This window comes from Gobius niger (genome assembly GCF_951799975.1).
Source record: "Gobius niger genome assembly, chromosome: 9".
Taxonomy (NCBI): Eukaryota; Metazoa; Chordata; class Actinopteri; order Gobiiformes; family Gobiidae; genus Gobius; species Gobius niger.
Genome location: NC_136860.1, coordinates 37,116,671 through 37,131,476, shown reverse-complemented (window position 1 = coordinate 37,131,476; position 14,806 = coordinate 37,116,671). Strand labels below are relative to the sequence as shown.

General features: G+C 41.6%; 2 protein-coding genes across 2 annotated transcripts in view; one reads left to right on the top strand and one right to left on the bottom strand.

Moving 5' to 3' along the window:
• The window catches only part of LOC306968079 (NACHT, LRR and PYD domains-containing protein 5-like), a 429,270-nt gene that overhangs the window by 100,956 nt on the left and 313,508 nt on the right, over positions 1-14,806 (bottom strand). The gene's annotated exons all lie outside the window — the stretch shown is intronic.
• Positions 7,194-8,153, top strand: LOC306968356 (olfactory receptor 10A6-like; the record flags this gene model as incomplete). Its single annotated transcript, XM_079563699.1, has 1 exon — positions 7,194-8,153. The coding sequence occupies one exon, from the start codon at positions 7,194-7,196 to the stop codon at positions 8,151-8,153; it is 960 nt and encodes a 319-aa protein (XP_079419825.1).

Below are 14,806 nucleotides of genomic sequence, written 5' to 3'. Positions count from 1 at the left end.
GAGCCTACACCTTATCCCACACCTGGGGCAGTATGAACCTTCTGCAAACAGAACTGATTGTGATTTATTCCTCCTGATCACCAGTGAATGCATTGCCTTAATTAACTGTAAACTTATGAACTCATGTTAATACATGATGAAGTCATGATTAAGCCATTGGTTCTCAACCTGGGGGTCGGGACCCCAAGGGAATCGGGAGACGAATTTGGGGGTTGGGGATCAGGGGTTTCCAACGTTTTTTCATGGGGGGCCACATATTGGAGCGTACACGGGGTAAAGGGCCATGGGTCGGTGGTTAGTTCCACGAAACCTTCGAGTAGCAGAGGTTTAAATTGTGCCTCATGCCTTTATTTATGCTTAAACCTTCATGCCAGCTCTGTCTCACAGTGAAAGGTTAGTTGTTTGGTTAGAATTGTGTAGAATTATTACATATTAAATAAAAAGGACCATCTCTGATGATGTGAACTGATTCAGCAAGCAGCCTGAGGGCCAATAAAAATTGGTCTGAGGGCCACATTTGGACACCCCTGATTTAGATAAAATATACATATCTTCATTAGCGTATAATCCATTGTTTATTGTTGCATGTGTTGTGTGTCATTATTTGTTTGTAGTTTGATGAATTTTATTTCAGCCATTTGTTTTTTATCTTTGTTTTATAAGAATTACAGAATAGAATAGAATAGAATAGAATAGAATAGAATAGAATAGAATAGAATAGAATAGAATAGAATAGAATAGAATAGAATAGAATAGAATAGAGCTTTATTGTCTGTTCCGGAGAGCAGACATGTGTCTTCCAGCACGGCTCATTGAAAATCCAATATGTCGGCTAATGTTCCTGTTTCTCACGGTGTGACCCGGGCGGGGGGTCACGAACCCCTTCACCTGTTATAATGGGGGTCACGTCTCCAAAAGGTTGAGAACCACTGGATTAAGCAATGAATTCATCATGAATCATGCACCTCATTATAAAGAAAATGGCTTCATAGGATTTGTTAAAGCTAAAGATTTTCTGTTTTGATTTGTGAATAAAGCCCATTAACTGTATTCGTGTTGTTTTGCGGTGTTTTGACCTCTCATCATCATCGTCGCTGAATACCATCGGGAAACAATAGTGTGGCTTTGCTCGTATCCTAGCAGCAGAAACCTATAACTGCTCATGCTGAATGGTGGCTGCAGGCAGACGTGTCCAACTGTCGCCTCACACACAAGTCTGAAGGCAGCCTGGGCTTCAAACTTAAACTCAATCCTATATCGTATTTAACATAATAGCTTTGTTACTTAAAATGAACAGCAGCAGACCTAATCCCACATTTTTCGAACTGACGCTGTTTGTAGACTATGGAAACATTAGATACCTGTTCTTCGCTCTGTGCTTTCTGGTTTACGTGACGATAATCTCTGCTAACATGTGCCTCATCATAACCATCGTCCTGGAGAAGTCTCTGCACGAGCCCATGTACGTCTTCATCTGCTGCCTGTCCGTGAACTCCCTGTACGGCTCCAGCGGCTTCTTCCCCAGGTTTTTGCTCGATCTGTTGTCCGACACTCACTTCATCTCGCGGCCCTCGTGTTTCGTCCAGATCTACGTCGTCTACACCTACGCCTTCTCCGAGTTCAGCATCCTGGCCGTCATGGCGTACGACCGGCTCGTGGCCATCTGCCAGCCTCTCCGCTACCGCAGCAGAATGAGCGTGAGGAAGGCGGGTTTCCTGTGGGCCGCCGCCGTCCTCCACCCCGCGCTGTCCGTCGGCTCCACCATGAGCCTCACGGTGGAGCTCCCCCTGTGCGGGAACAAGCTGGAGAGGATTTTCTGCGCGAACAGGCCCATCCTCGACAACTCTTGCGTGGGAACGACTCGCAGCGATATCGTCGGTCAGGTTATCACGTACACGTCCGTTTTCCTCCCGTTCTTCTTCGTGCTGTACTCGTACGCCCGCATCCTCGCCGTGTGCAGGCGAGGCGGCGCCGAGGTGAGAGGGAAGGCGCTGCAGACCTGCGTCCCGCATTTGGTGACGTTCGTGACTTATTCGTCCTCCTTTTTCCTGGAAGTGGCCATTACAAAGTACAACAGTAAAGTCGACCCCATCGTCACCGCGGTTTTGTCTCTGGAGTATCTGATGGTGCCGTCGCTCAACAACCCGCTCATCTACGGCCTGAAGCTGCCGCAGATCCGAGCCGCCTTCGCCCGGCGCTTCAGGGTCAGGGCAATCAAGAGCAGTCGCCAAGCACATGGTTTAAAAAAAGAAACACAATGATGCCCCAAAGGGTGAAGCAAACAGGGCTGAGCAGGTGTGAGATATGAAAACAAAAAAAGCAAATAGTAAATCATGGGAAACAAATCGTAGAACATGAAAAATGATGATCGTAACAAATAATAGTAAAGAAACAATAATAATAGAGGTAAAGGTAAAGTGAATGGGGTGATGAACATGAGGAAGGGTAAACATTAAAGATTGAAATCATATAAACCATTTAGATTTGGAGGAAGAGAGGAAGAAAACAGACAGGAAACTACAACATTAAGTTCTGCATCTCTGTCCTTGTGTGGTGCATCAAAAACTTTGTGATATGTGGTGCAATTAAAAACCCATAGGGTAGTACATGATGCAGGTGAGGGAGTTTTATTTTATTTTATTATTTTATTTTATTTTTTTATTTTTTTTCCTTCCTGTCCCACTCTTTCTATCTATGTGTTTGTGTTTGCCGACCCCATTCAACGTACGACTTTACAACTGCAGTTTGGTCACATTGGTTTGTTCTCTGAAACCAGCTCATTATGATAAGATGAACATAACCATGATCAACACATAGTTTGTGATGTAGATTCATAATCAAACACTTTACATAGACTTTTGATGTATAGAGTTTACAAAACTGTCTTACAGAACATTGTACTCAAGGCCGGACTTGTGCAGGGGCCCACAGGAGCTAAGCCCAGGGGCCCCTCAGCCTCTGTGCGGCTCAGTGCAGCCGAGGATAAACCAGGACTAGGCCAGGACTAAACCAGGACTAAACCAGGACTAAACCAGGACTAAACCAGGACTAAACCAGGTCTAAACCATTTTCATTAAGTCGACAGTGGAATAAATATGTATCTATTGTTCTGTTAAAATGCACCAAAATGCGGCATTAAAATAAAAACATCTCTGTGGGAGGACCCCCAGACCCCCCTTTTAAATGAGTCCCCCCCCAGTCTGGCAGTAGCAAAGGTTCTTCCGCGAGGGCCACGGAGCTCAAATTGTGTTAAACTGCTCTTTTTCTATGTTTAAGACGTTACCTCCGCACAGACAGACATATCGTATATGTACAGATGTTGTTAAGGCGCTATATAGATAAATATTGATTGATTGATTATGGGGGGGCATTACACTTAAATCCGGCCCTGTGTATTCTTAAACATCGAATGGTCACAGGTTATTGCTGCCGTCTGATACTGCCCCATGTAGTACCATCATTGCCATATTTATATATATTATATATATATGTATATATACCTGTACATGGACAGTACGTGCATATATAAACATATAGTTTCCTTCTTGTGTGTCTTTAATGTTTTGTCATCTGTGAGTACATTTCAATGTGTCCTGGTCCATGTGTTAAAAGAAGCAAGATTTGGGAAGCTGTTGCCTGAAGGGGGCGCCCTCTTCGAGCACCAGCCCACCTCCTGCTCAAACGAGGAGCCTTTGGGGGTCCTGGTGGGTGCATTAAAAGAGCAGGACTTTTGGCGGCCTGGTCCCAGGGTGGTGGTCCCACTCGAGCACCGGGTACCTCTCGCTCGCCCTACTATTGTGCTGTATATAGTTGATATTATATTTGAGTAGGAGTGTGGAAGGCAACAAGGTACACAGTCGCGCAACGTCTTGCAAATCAATATCAAACACATCCGTGATCTAAGTATATATATATACATATATATATATCTAAACAGTGCGAGTGTAAAGCGTAGTTACATTTACAATCGTATCAAAACAAAAAAGTGACTAAAACTCAGAAAAGTGGCAAAAATGTGATTTAAAAGATCCGTTAACATCACTTTTCTCGGTCTTGGCTTTGTGTTGCTCTGGCCTATAGTCTGGAAGCTCCAGTTGAGAAGCTTGTAGATTTGGGTAAAGCTAAAAATGGAGAAAATGCACTCAGTTTAGGTGGAGGTTAAGAGGTTAATGATGTTTTTGAAGAAATCTCATCAGACTTTAATGAGCATTGTACATCTTTAGTACTAATCCAGGGTTTACAGGTCACAGGACGTCAAATATAACACTTTTAATGTCATTTTAATGCCCAATGCTATATTTGTCAGGGTTTCAGCAGGGCATTCAAATTTAATATTAATTATAACAAACCTAAGGCTATAAAAAAGCATTTAAAAACATCAAAACTGGCCATAAATCCACATTTCTTCTAATTCTGACCACTGACTCTGCCCGCAAAAGCAACACAAAATCAGGAACTGGCACAGGCACCAGAGGGTCTGGGGCCCCACTACAGGGGGCCGCACTGGAAAACACACACACAGGGTTTTGATGATACATAAGAATAAATAAAAGTAGTATTAAAAGAGGAGCTATGAAAGTAAATGTGCTATAATAAACTTTTCTCTTTTTTTTTAGGAAAGTAGTTGCATTTTAATCTTTGTCACTGCAAAAAAGGCTGATTTAAACAACAATTAATGCAATCGAAATGCCTCTTATCCTCACAGCAAAGTTAAAGAGGGGGTGTTCTGCTTTTTTCAGTCCCATAGCACCAGTCTATATCTCACTACAATGATGACAAACCTTCTGTTGGTCTGTAAATGCAGTACATTAGAATAACTGCCTTGTATAAAATGTCTCTCTCAAAATGGCTGTAGTGAATGTCTTGAAATAGGCCTCTGTCTCTTTAAGAACCTCTGAGCCTTTAGACACGCCCCCTCCACACGCTGTCTGTGGCATCAGTGGGGAGGGGGTTCTGCTGAGGAGCAGTGGTTGGTTACTCGGCTGGTGACCAAAGCTCGGAGGCGTCTCCAGGAGGTGGGGGCATTCCTAGGAGGACTCAGGCAAACCTATCCCTAAAATGGCCGCCATCAGAGTTTTTACAGATTACTCAGAAATACGTGAATGTGCCAAGGCAACACTTCAGCCATGTTTTTAATGAGGGAGTGACAGAATAACATGATGGAAAGCTGGAAAGAGTCCATTTTCCATAATACCCCCTCTTTAAAATCTCAACTTAAAAGTCCTTTGTGGTAATGCCTTGTTTATCAATAAATATATTGTGAACAATATTTGTATATGATGTTTTTGGTATCAGTTCTCAGAGGTAGAGATGGGCATGTTACACCGAGAACCGCTAACACATCCCATATATACTTATTAGTTCGTTTCTGATCCTGTCACACTGTATGAGTCCATCATGGAGCTATTGTGGTAAAAGCTTTTACAACAGCGCAGGCAACAAGTATGAAAGATTTGTTACTAAAAAACATACATTTTGGATAAGAGTTCTTATACCAGCTTGGGGGTCTGGCCCACTGGCTATTTCCATATTAAAAATGATTTTAAATGAGCTAATCGCGACCCTGCCGCTAATGCTACCATGGCTAGAGCTAACGTCCACCGTAGATGCAGCATATTCACTCACTGAAGAGCCTCTTCCAGTGCTTCCCTTTAGCCTTTAAAGTGGAGTCAGAACAGAGTAATCGGGAGCACTAAAGTATGTGTCCTTTTATTTACACATATTAAGTACCCATGCGCTTTGGGTGCTTAGAGTCAGGCCTTCAGACACTGCGCCTCCAGCTCTGTTCTGAACAGATGAGCAGGACCTGAGATAAGACAACCCTTCATTGATCTGGTTCACATTCAGCTCTCAGAGACTGTGCAGAATATACAGGACATGAGCAAACAATTGAATAGTAAATAGAGGTGTCTTATATCGAATGACTGCCAACAATAAGAAATAAAATAACCAGACTATAATAAACAAAATGTCAGTGTTATCAGTGCAGGTTCATAATCACAGTGGTTCATAAAGTGACGTCGATGGGGAGTGTGACTTCACAGTCTTGTTGTTCAGTCTGACAGCAGTGGGAATGAAGGACCTGAGGGTGTCTCCGTCTGCCACTGAAAGAGCTGCTCAGCTTCTCTACAGTCCCATGCAGTGGGTGGGAGGTGTTGTCCATGATGGAGGTGAGCTTGGCTAACGCCCTCCTGTCCCTCACCTCCTCCACCTCCGGGTCCACGAGTTGCAGTGACTGCAGAGTAAGAGACTGCAGAGTCGCAAAGTGCACATTGTCCCCGTTGAAATAAACTAATCAACTAAACTAAGACACAAACAGGACTGAATGACCTGTGTTTCTGCTGATGCTTTTCTGTGCTTTTTCTTTTAAGCGGCTTAAAGGAACAGGCCAGCGTTTTTCCATACTGAGATATGTTCTTACCTTAGCTTTGACGAGTTCTTTAGGACCTGTCTGATCTTCTATATTGTAAGGCGTAATAATACCAGGAGTAATTTGGCATCCGCACAGTAAAGTGAAGATTACTGCGCGGATTTCGAACTACTCCTGGTATTATTACGCCTTACAATATAGTTCCCCCTTTTATCCGCTTAGAAAATCCACATTGTTTGATTTTGTGTGATTATACTTTGTAGTGGAACACTTCACGTAACCATATTTAAATAGGGAAAACGTGGAAGAGCTTGGTAGCTTCTATCTTGACCTGTTTTGGAGCTATAGAGGAGAGAGGGAGAGGCTAAATGCTAACGCCGTCTGCGCTGTGTTTACGTGACTGAAGATCAGACAGGTCCTAAAGAACTCGTCAAAGCTAAGGTAAGAACATATCTCAGTATGGAAAAACGCTGGCCTGTTCCTTTAAAATGTTTGGTGGTGTTGGGGGTCTTGCTAAATGACATTACGTTGGTCAGTCAGAGTCATTAATCTCATCTACATATGAGGGAAACAGTTCAAAGGAAATTCAAGATAAAGCACATTTTGATGATTGTCTGTAGTTGTAGTAGTCTTCTTATTCTTTGTTGTCAGTGATGGGAATACCTTCTGAGGGGAGGAAAAAAACACACACATGCACGTTTCCTAGCAGCAGGAGTCTACAAATGCTCATGACGGATGGAGAGCTCTCCACTATCTCAGAGACTTTGCACTGCCTTTGTTAATGCTTACTTAGCGACATTTAAAGCTTTTCCACTTGCATAGAATGAACAGCAGCAGACCCAATGCAAAGTATTTTGAATTTACTCTTTTTGTTGATTATGGAAATCTCCGATACCTGTTCTTTGCCTTGTGCTTTCTGATTTACGCGACAATAATCTCTGCTAACATGGTCATCATCGTCACCGTTTTACTGGAGAAGTCTCTGCACGAGCCCATGTACGTCTTCATCTGCCTCTTGTCCGTGAACTCTCTGTACGGCTCCGCGGGTTTCTTCCCCAGGCTGTTGTTCGATCTGTTATCGGACACTCACTTGATCTCGCGGGCCTCGTGTTTCGTTCAGATCTATGTCATTTACACGTACGCTTTCTGCGAGTTCGGGACTCTGGCCGTCATGGCGTACGACCGGCTCGTGGCCATCTGCCAGCCTCTTCACTATCGCGCCAGAATGAGCGTCAGGAAAGCGGTTCGTCTCTGGGCCGCCGCCGTTTCTTTTCCCGCGCTGTGCGTTTGCTGCGTCGTCAGTTTTACGATTCGACTCCCCCTGTGTGGGAATAAACTGGAGAGGGTTTCCTGCGCGAATAGGGCCGTTGTTGACAATTCTTGCGTTGACACTTCACACGTGAACATCGCTGGACACTTCACCGTATTCACTTGCATTTTCATCCCGTTCTTCTTTGTGCTTTACACGTACATGCGCATCCTCGTCGTGTGCAGACAAGGCAGCGCTGAGGTGAGAGGGAAGGCGCTGCAAACCTGCGTCCCGCATTTAATGACCTTCGTGATCTATTCTTGCTCTGTCTTTCTCGAACTGGTGATTTCCAAGTATAACAATGACCCCGTCGCCACCGCCGTCCTGTCTTTGGAGTATCTGATCGTGCCTTCGATCAGCAACACCCTGATCTACGGGATGAAGCTGCCGCAGATCAGAACCGCCGTCGTCCGGCGTTTTAGAATCAAAATCAAGATAAAAAAGATGGTCTCGAACCCGTCACTGCTTTCTTAATTTATTTTGTCCTCCTTTAGTATATTGTGAAGTCAGATATGTCTCATTCTGAAGCATTTGTATCAGTTTCATGAACTTGCAGGCTTGTTGTGACCCTGAGAAGTGGCCTTGCAAGGTGTGTGTTGTCCCTGTGAAGAACTGGGATGCTACAAATGTAGAAAGTTAAGATTGAGTTTGGTATTTGGTATACAAATTCTGTCTTAGGTCTGGACGTGGCAAAAGGAATATTTTACATTCGATTTTAATGTTTCTTTCATTGCCCCATAAGATTTCTTTCTTTCTTCCTCTATATATTTGGTTCTTAGTCTGTACCAGTGGTTTCGCTCGGGATAATTTCTCTCAGGGTTGAAAAAAATCTGTCATGAGTAATTTTTATCCTTCATGAATTAATCAATAAGCGTTTTTTTTTAAATAAATATATATATATATATATATATATATATATATATAGGCTGCATATTGTTTATGTTAGTAAAAATGTGAGACTGCAGGATAAATGGAGCTAAACTAAACCTGATCTGAATAAACTGGTGTGTAAAAGTCTGAGAGGAGACGACTTTCAGAGTCACCTGCTCATCAACATCAAGGCTCAGATTACGCTCATACAAATGTAAAGTGGAGCTTATTTTTTGCACTTTTTCAATTTTAACAGAATGTAAGAGACGGTGGGTGAACGGGACAATGTTTACCAGTTCCATAACTGCACGACACGCCGCTCCGCACATGGGAGGGAAAGAGAGAGGGAGGGGGGGGATAGATGAGCTCGTCCTGAGACTTACGTGAGAAGAGCTCCACATGGGAAGGATATTATTAGCCTTTAACGTGTTTGCATCGTGGTTTTCTTCCCCGTGTTGTTAGTGTTAATTTCATCGACTAAAATATTTAGTCTTAATTTTAGTCAAAGTGATATTTTTGGCGACTAAAATTGGACTAAAACTAAATTAAACGTTCCTCATGAGACTAAAACTGTGACTAAAATGTCCAGATATTTTAGTCGACTAAAAAAAGACTAAATAAAAATGAAAAGGAGAGACTAAAATCATCCAAACTTCTATTGAGCGTCTGAAAGAGCCTCATACATACAGATAGATACTTTATTAATCCCCTCGAGGGGAAATTCAGTTGTCCATCAGTAGCAACCAGCGGATAAAAATATATAAAACAAGTATATGTAATAAAAATATCATTTAAATTCACTGCCAAATGAACAGCTCTGAGCTTTGTTCATGTGGAGCAGCTCCATGAAGTCGAGGACCTTGATTAAATATGATTATCCTGAATATTATCAATGCAAAGTCGACTAAATTAGTCTTAATTTTAGTCGACTAAATCTTGACTAAAATTAAATTACATTTTAGTCAAAAGACTAAAACTAAAATAAAATATGTTGTCAAAATTAACACTGGTTGTTGTTAGCGCCCGGGTCAGGAAAGTTAGCTATAGCAAGGCAGTGATACAACTTGTAAGAGCTCATCCAAGACAAGACGCGGTGTGAAACTTTAAAGAGAGAGATACCTGCGCGCTCTGAAAAACTGCAGAGCTGCGTCTTGATTTTCAATCCTTCAAAATGACGGACGGCCTTTGAAATTTTCCATCAAAGTGAAAAATATTCCGTAAATGACGGAGAATTTTCGGTTAATGTAACCTCTGGTCTGTACATAGAGTTTTCCCCTGTTCAAACAACTTCAGTTACACGGACAGGATGAAGTGCAAGTGGAATCATTCAAGTATTTACAAAGCACAGCAAAGGCTTTTTGACCAGGTATCAGTGCTTTATTGAGAGTGTGTTGATATTTCACATAGAGCAGGAACCATATGTTTGCATGCACTTTATAAAAAGACACATTTGCATTGTATTTTTCCACTGACTGAGATCAAACTAGAACTAACTTTTACTTTTTGTCTTTTTGGTCAATTAGAATTCAAAAAATGTTTCTTTTTGTCAAATACCAGAAGAATGAGAGACAGAATTTTCTACACAATTTTGTGTTACTTTCCACAAAGTCAGAAGTTTACATCCACTAAGATTATGATGCCTTTAAACAATTTGGGAAGGTCCAGATGATGATGTCATGACGGTGCCAGGTCCACTATTTAAAACAATGATGGAAATGTCCAGCCATCATACAGATGTGTGTCCCAGAGGTGAATGTGAAATGTGAATATCAACCCAAGAACAAATGAAAAAAATAATAATCCTGGTGAAGATGCTGCTCTGTCAGGAAGATGGCCTTACTCCAAAAGAAACATCAAAAAGCCAGTTCAGAGTTTGCAAATAATAGAAGGATAAAGACTTTATTTTTTGGAGACATGTCCTGTGGCCTGATGGGAAAAAATACATATTTGTATGTAGTCCTGTGTCTCTCGACTGCAGCTCGTACAATATGCAGCGGTGCGTCTTTTAACTGGCAAATTTGAGCACATCACCCCCGTTATCTCCTCACTTCACTGGCTGCCTGTGCACTTTAGGATCCATTTGAAACTGCTTCTGTTTGTTTTTAAATGTCTTAACGGCGTCGCCCCTGTACCTCTCTGAGCTCTTACACCCGTACAGGCCTTCGCGGTCTCTCAGGTCGGCTGATCAGCTCCTCCTCAGCGTCACAAAGACCGAACGAAAGCTCAGAGGGGATCGGGCTTTTGCGGTGGCTGCACCAAAATTATGGAACGAGTTGCCCTTGCACATAAGACAGGCTTCTTCTGTGCCTGTTTTTAAAGCTGTTCTTAAAACACACTTGTTCACTTTGGCTTTTAACACAGCTTGTTTTTTTTGACATTTTACCAGATTTTATTCACTTGTATTCGATGCACCTTTTGTGTTGTATTTTATGTTATGTTTGACCTTTGTAGCACTTTGGTCAGCTCAGTTGTTTTAAAGTGCATTATAAATAAAGTTGCCATTGCCATATTTTTTTGGCCAAAATGACCATCGTCACGTTTGGAGGAAAAAAGGTGAATCTGGCAAGCCTGAAAAAAACACCCCAACTGTGAAATACGTGGGTGGCAGCATCATGCTGTGGGGCAGGAAGTTAAAGCTTGGGGCAGTTACACCAGTTCTGTTTGGAGGAATGGACCAAAACTCATGCCAACTCTTTAAGAAGCTTGTGGAAGGAAATCCAAAACATTTGACCCAAGTAATACAGTTTAAATGCAATTCTACAAAATATTAATGAAATAATGTAAACATTTGGCTTTGTAAAAAGTGATGTGGAGAAAATTCTGTCTCTCATTCTTCTGGAATTTGACAAACAGAAAAAAAAATAAAGTCTGGTTTCATGTCGGACAGTGAGACAAAAATGCAAATTTGTCTTTTTTATAAAGTGTATGTAAACATGATCCCGCTGTGGTCTCTTGGTTTGGCCTTCTAACTGTCAAAAACAAAGACAGTTGTAAAACAGGGCAGTAAAATCACAGGCCAATAATAGACTAATTTGTCTGAGTATTACAGTAAAGCAGAGCATCGTCTCTCATAAGATCACAGATGACGATCTACTGTCCCATCACTTCGATCTCCTTCCATCACGGCAGAGATACAGACTTCCTTTTGCCAAGAAAAACGACTCAAGAGCTCCATATCTCTCCTGTCACTTCCATCTCTGTCCTCAAACGTCCTCGTGACTCAGACTCCGTGTCTCCCGTACGTCCGGTTGTCCGGTCACCGCGGCGAGCCTCGGATCCGCGCCGGGTTCCAGTGCGTCTGATGCGGAAACACCTCTGTCACCCCGACAAAGTCTGGCCTCGGCTCCGCTGCTGTTCTCCACAGAGTTCCTCTGGAGAACGTGCTCCAAATGTCCTGATCAAACTGAGCTCCTTCATTTCTCCGCAGTTTCGTCATTTAAAGATAAAACATATAAAACATCACAGCTGTGGTTATCTCACGGGTTTTTGAACGAGATTTGACAGAAACTCGCTCCGTCCAATGAAAACACGTGAATCAGCTCGAGGGCGTTTGGGCAGGTGAGCCTGCGCTCTGATTGGCTGAATGGTCAGCTAAGTCATATCCAGTGGTATTTGTTAATAATTATCATCGTTTTATTATAAACAATCTGAAATAAACTGTTGTAAAGCATTTCCTCTGATTCCTGTGATTTATACTCAACTCAAATCTCGTTCAAAAACCCGCGAGCTAAACACAGCTGTGATGTTTTATATGTTTTATCCTTAAATGACGAAACTGCGGAGAAATGAACGACCTCAGTTTGATCAGGACATTTGGAGCACGTTCTCCAGGGGAACTCTTGACAGAGACTCAGGACTTTGTGGAGAACAGCAGCGGAGCCGAGACCAGACTTTGCAGGGATGACAGAGGTGTTTCGCCGTGGTCACCGGACGACCGGACGTACGGGAGACACGGAGTCTGAGACACGAGGACGTTTGAGGACAGAGATGGAAGTGACAGGAGAAATATGGAGCTGGAGATGCATCTGGAGGAAAAGACACAAAGACATCAATGGTGAGTAGTGCTTAGGTGTCGCTGTTGTTGTGAGTAAAATGGCGATAACCGATAGCCCACACATATAATATAATATAATATGATATAATATAATATAATAAATGATGAGAGTGGTGAATGGTGACGCTGCTGCGGTTGGGAAGGTGTGATGCGTAATAGCGCAGAGCGTGCTTGGAGAGCCTTTGGCACAGCTGGACGTTCAGTTCCTCCACAGGTGTGGCAGGGCAGAACATCTGGGACTGCTTTACTTGTTGCACGTGGGGCTAATTTTTCAAGTTTGTGATTTATTTCTTTGCGTTCGAGTTTTGGAATCGTCATCGCACGTGGTCAAAAACAATACGTAAAATAAAGTTGTTTCTGAATCGGGTTAAATGTAATGTACATACCCTCAATGGGAGCTTGGGGGCGCTGTTCTAGTAAACGTCTTGTATGGTCGTAATTCAGGGATTAGACAAACGAGCACTTGTGTCGTTTTCTGTTGGACAGTCTCCCTTTTTAACTGAAAGTGGGAAGTGATTTATACATATATACAGCAGCTTACAACCACCAAGTATGGAGTGAATGAATAATGCAATGTAAAGCGTCTTTGAGTGTCCTGAAAAGCACTATTTAAAACCAATGCATTATTATTATTATTATTATTATTATTATTATTATTATTATTATTATTATTATTATTATTATTATTATGTTATTGTCTTGTGCTGTGCGGGACCAGTCTCCTTTATGGAAACATTGGTATAGCTCTTTTATAATCTTGCATCTATTGTTTATGTGAGTCTATATACATATATATATATATCTTTTTATTCTATGGACCTAGAGTCTGAATAAAGAATGATGATATTATATAGAAAATAATAGTGGTCCCAAACTGCTCCCTTGAGGTAAACCACATAATGTAATTTTGGTATTTGTCAAACCTCCTTTATAAAACACTTGCTACACACGATTGGAGAGGTAGGATCCATTTTAAACCCTGACATTTGAAAAGAATGTTCCTTTTGTTGAATCATGGGCTCAATAAGGAGAAATTGTCGTAAATGAAAGAGTTATATACAATTATTTCTTATATGGTTTTGTTCTTAATTACTAATATCTTCTTTTTGCTGCAAAACGAGTTGCTTGTTTTGATAAAATAAATAAAATGACAAAGACCCGTTGTATGAACAATTTATTGAAGCTCCAATGCAAATCAAGTTATTGAAAACAGTTCTCTTCAGAAGACGTAGACCTCGGCATCACCTCTCATCACTTTAAACTTTGTTCTACAAAATGTAATCTGTGTAAATCAGGCAGAGATTAGCTCATAATACAGTATATGTTCAGCTCCAATTTACATTAATAATGTATAGGGCTTGAACCAAATGTGAAGGCAGTTCTGTCATATTTTAATATTTTATAAACCACACACAGGTTTCCCCTAGTTTTATGATTTGGACGTAATAAAATCTACAATAAAGGGTAAGAGGTTCTTAAAGAGGGGGTGTTCTGCTTTTTTCAGTCCCATAGCACGAGTCTATATGACACTACAATGATGAGCAAACCTTCTGTTGGTCTGTAAATGCAGTAAATTAGAATAACTGCCTTGTATAAAATGTCTCTCTCAAAATGCGGCCTTGTCATGATCACGCCCAATAGTTTAAAAAAATGCAATTGATGATTTTGAAAGCCACATGGGTTTGGGACATGTTGGCCAAAATTGGATTCCATTGAAAACTTGGGGATCAGGGGCCAGAAGTTCAAGAGGTACGATTTTGAAGGTTTGTGGTTCGGACAAAGATGGTTGACTTGGGGTCATAATATATTTTTTTCCATGCCCTGATGTGGTCTATGTCCCTGGCCAATGTCATTATTTTGTTTGCGACCGGGCTCTCATTGACTCAATGTAAACCGCCTGTTTGAGGGGGTGCCACTGAGCATTATTTTATTATCTTCTCTCGCGGACCCCCCCAAAATGAGAGCTTGCGGAGCACTAAGTTTTGACCCATTATATGGAATAAATTGTCATTATTGTTCTTTTTTCTGGTTCTAAATGACAAATATTTTAGTATCGTTATTGAAAAAAGTATTGTTCTGGTGTCAGTATTGTAAACTAAGTATTGTTAAAGTACTGGTATTGAAAAAAAATAAAAATGGGTACCCAGCTCCATTTAGAAGAGCCCGAAATCTTATAATGTGATGATGTTTTACTTGGAGTCAG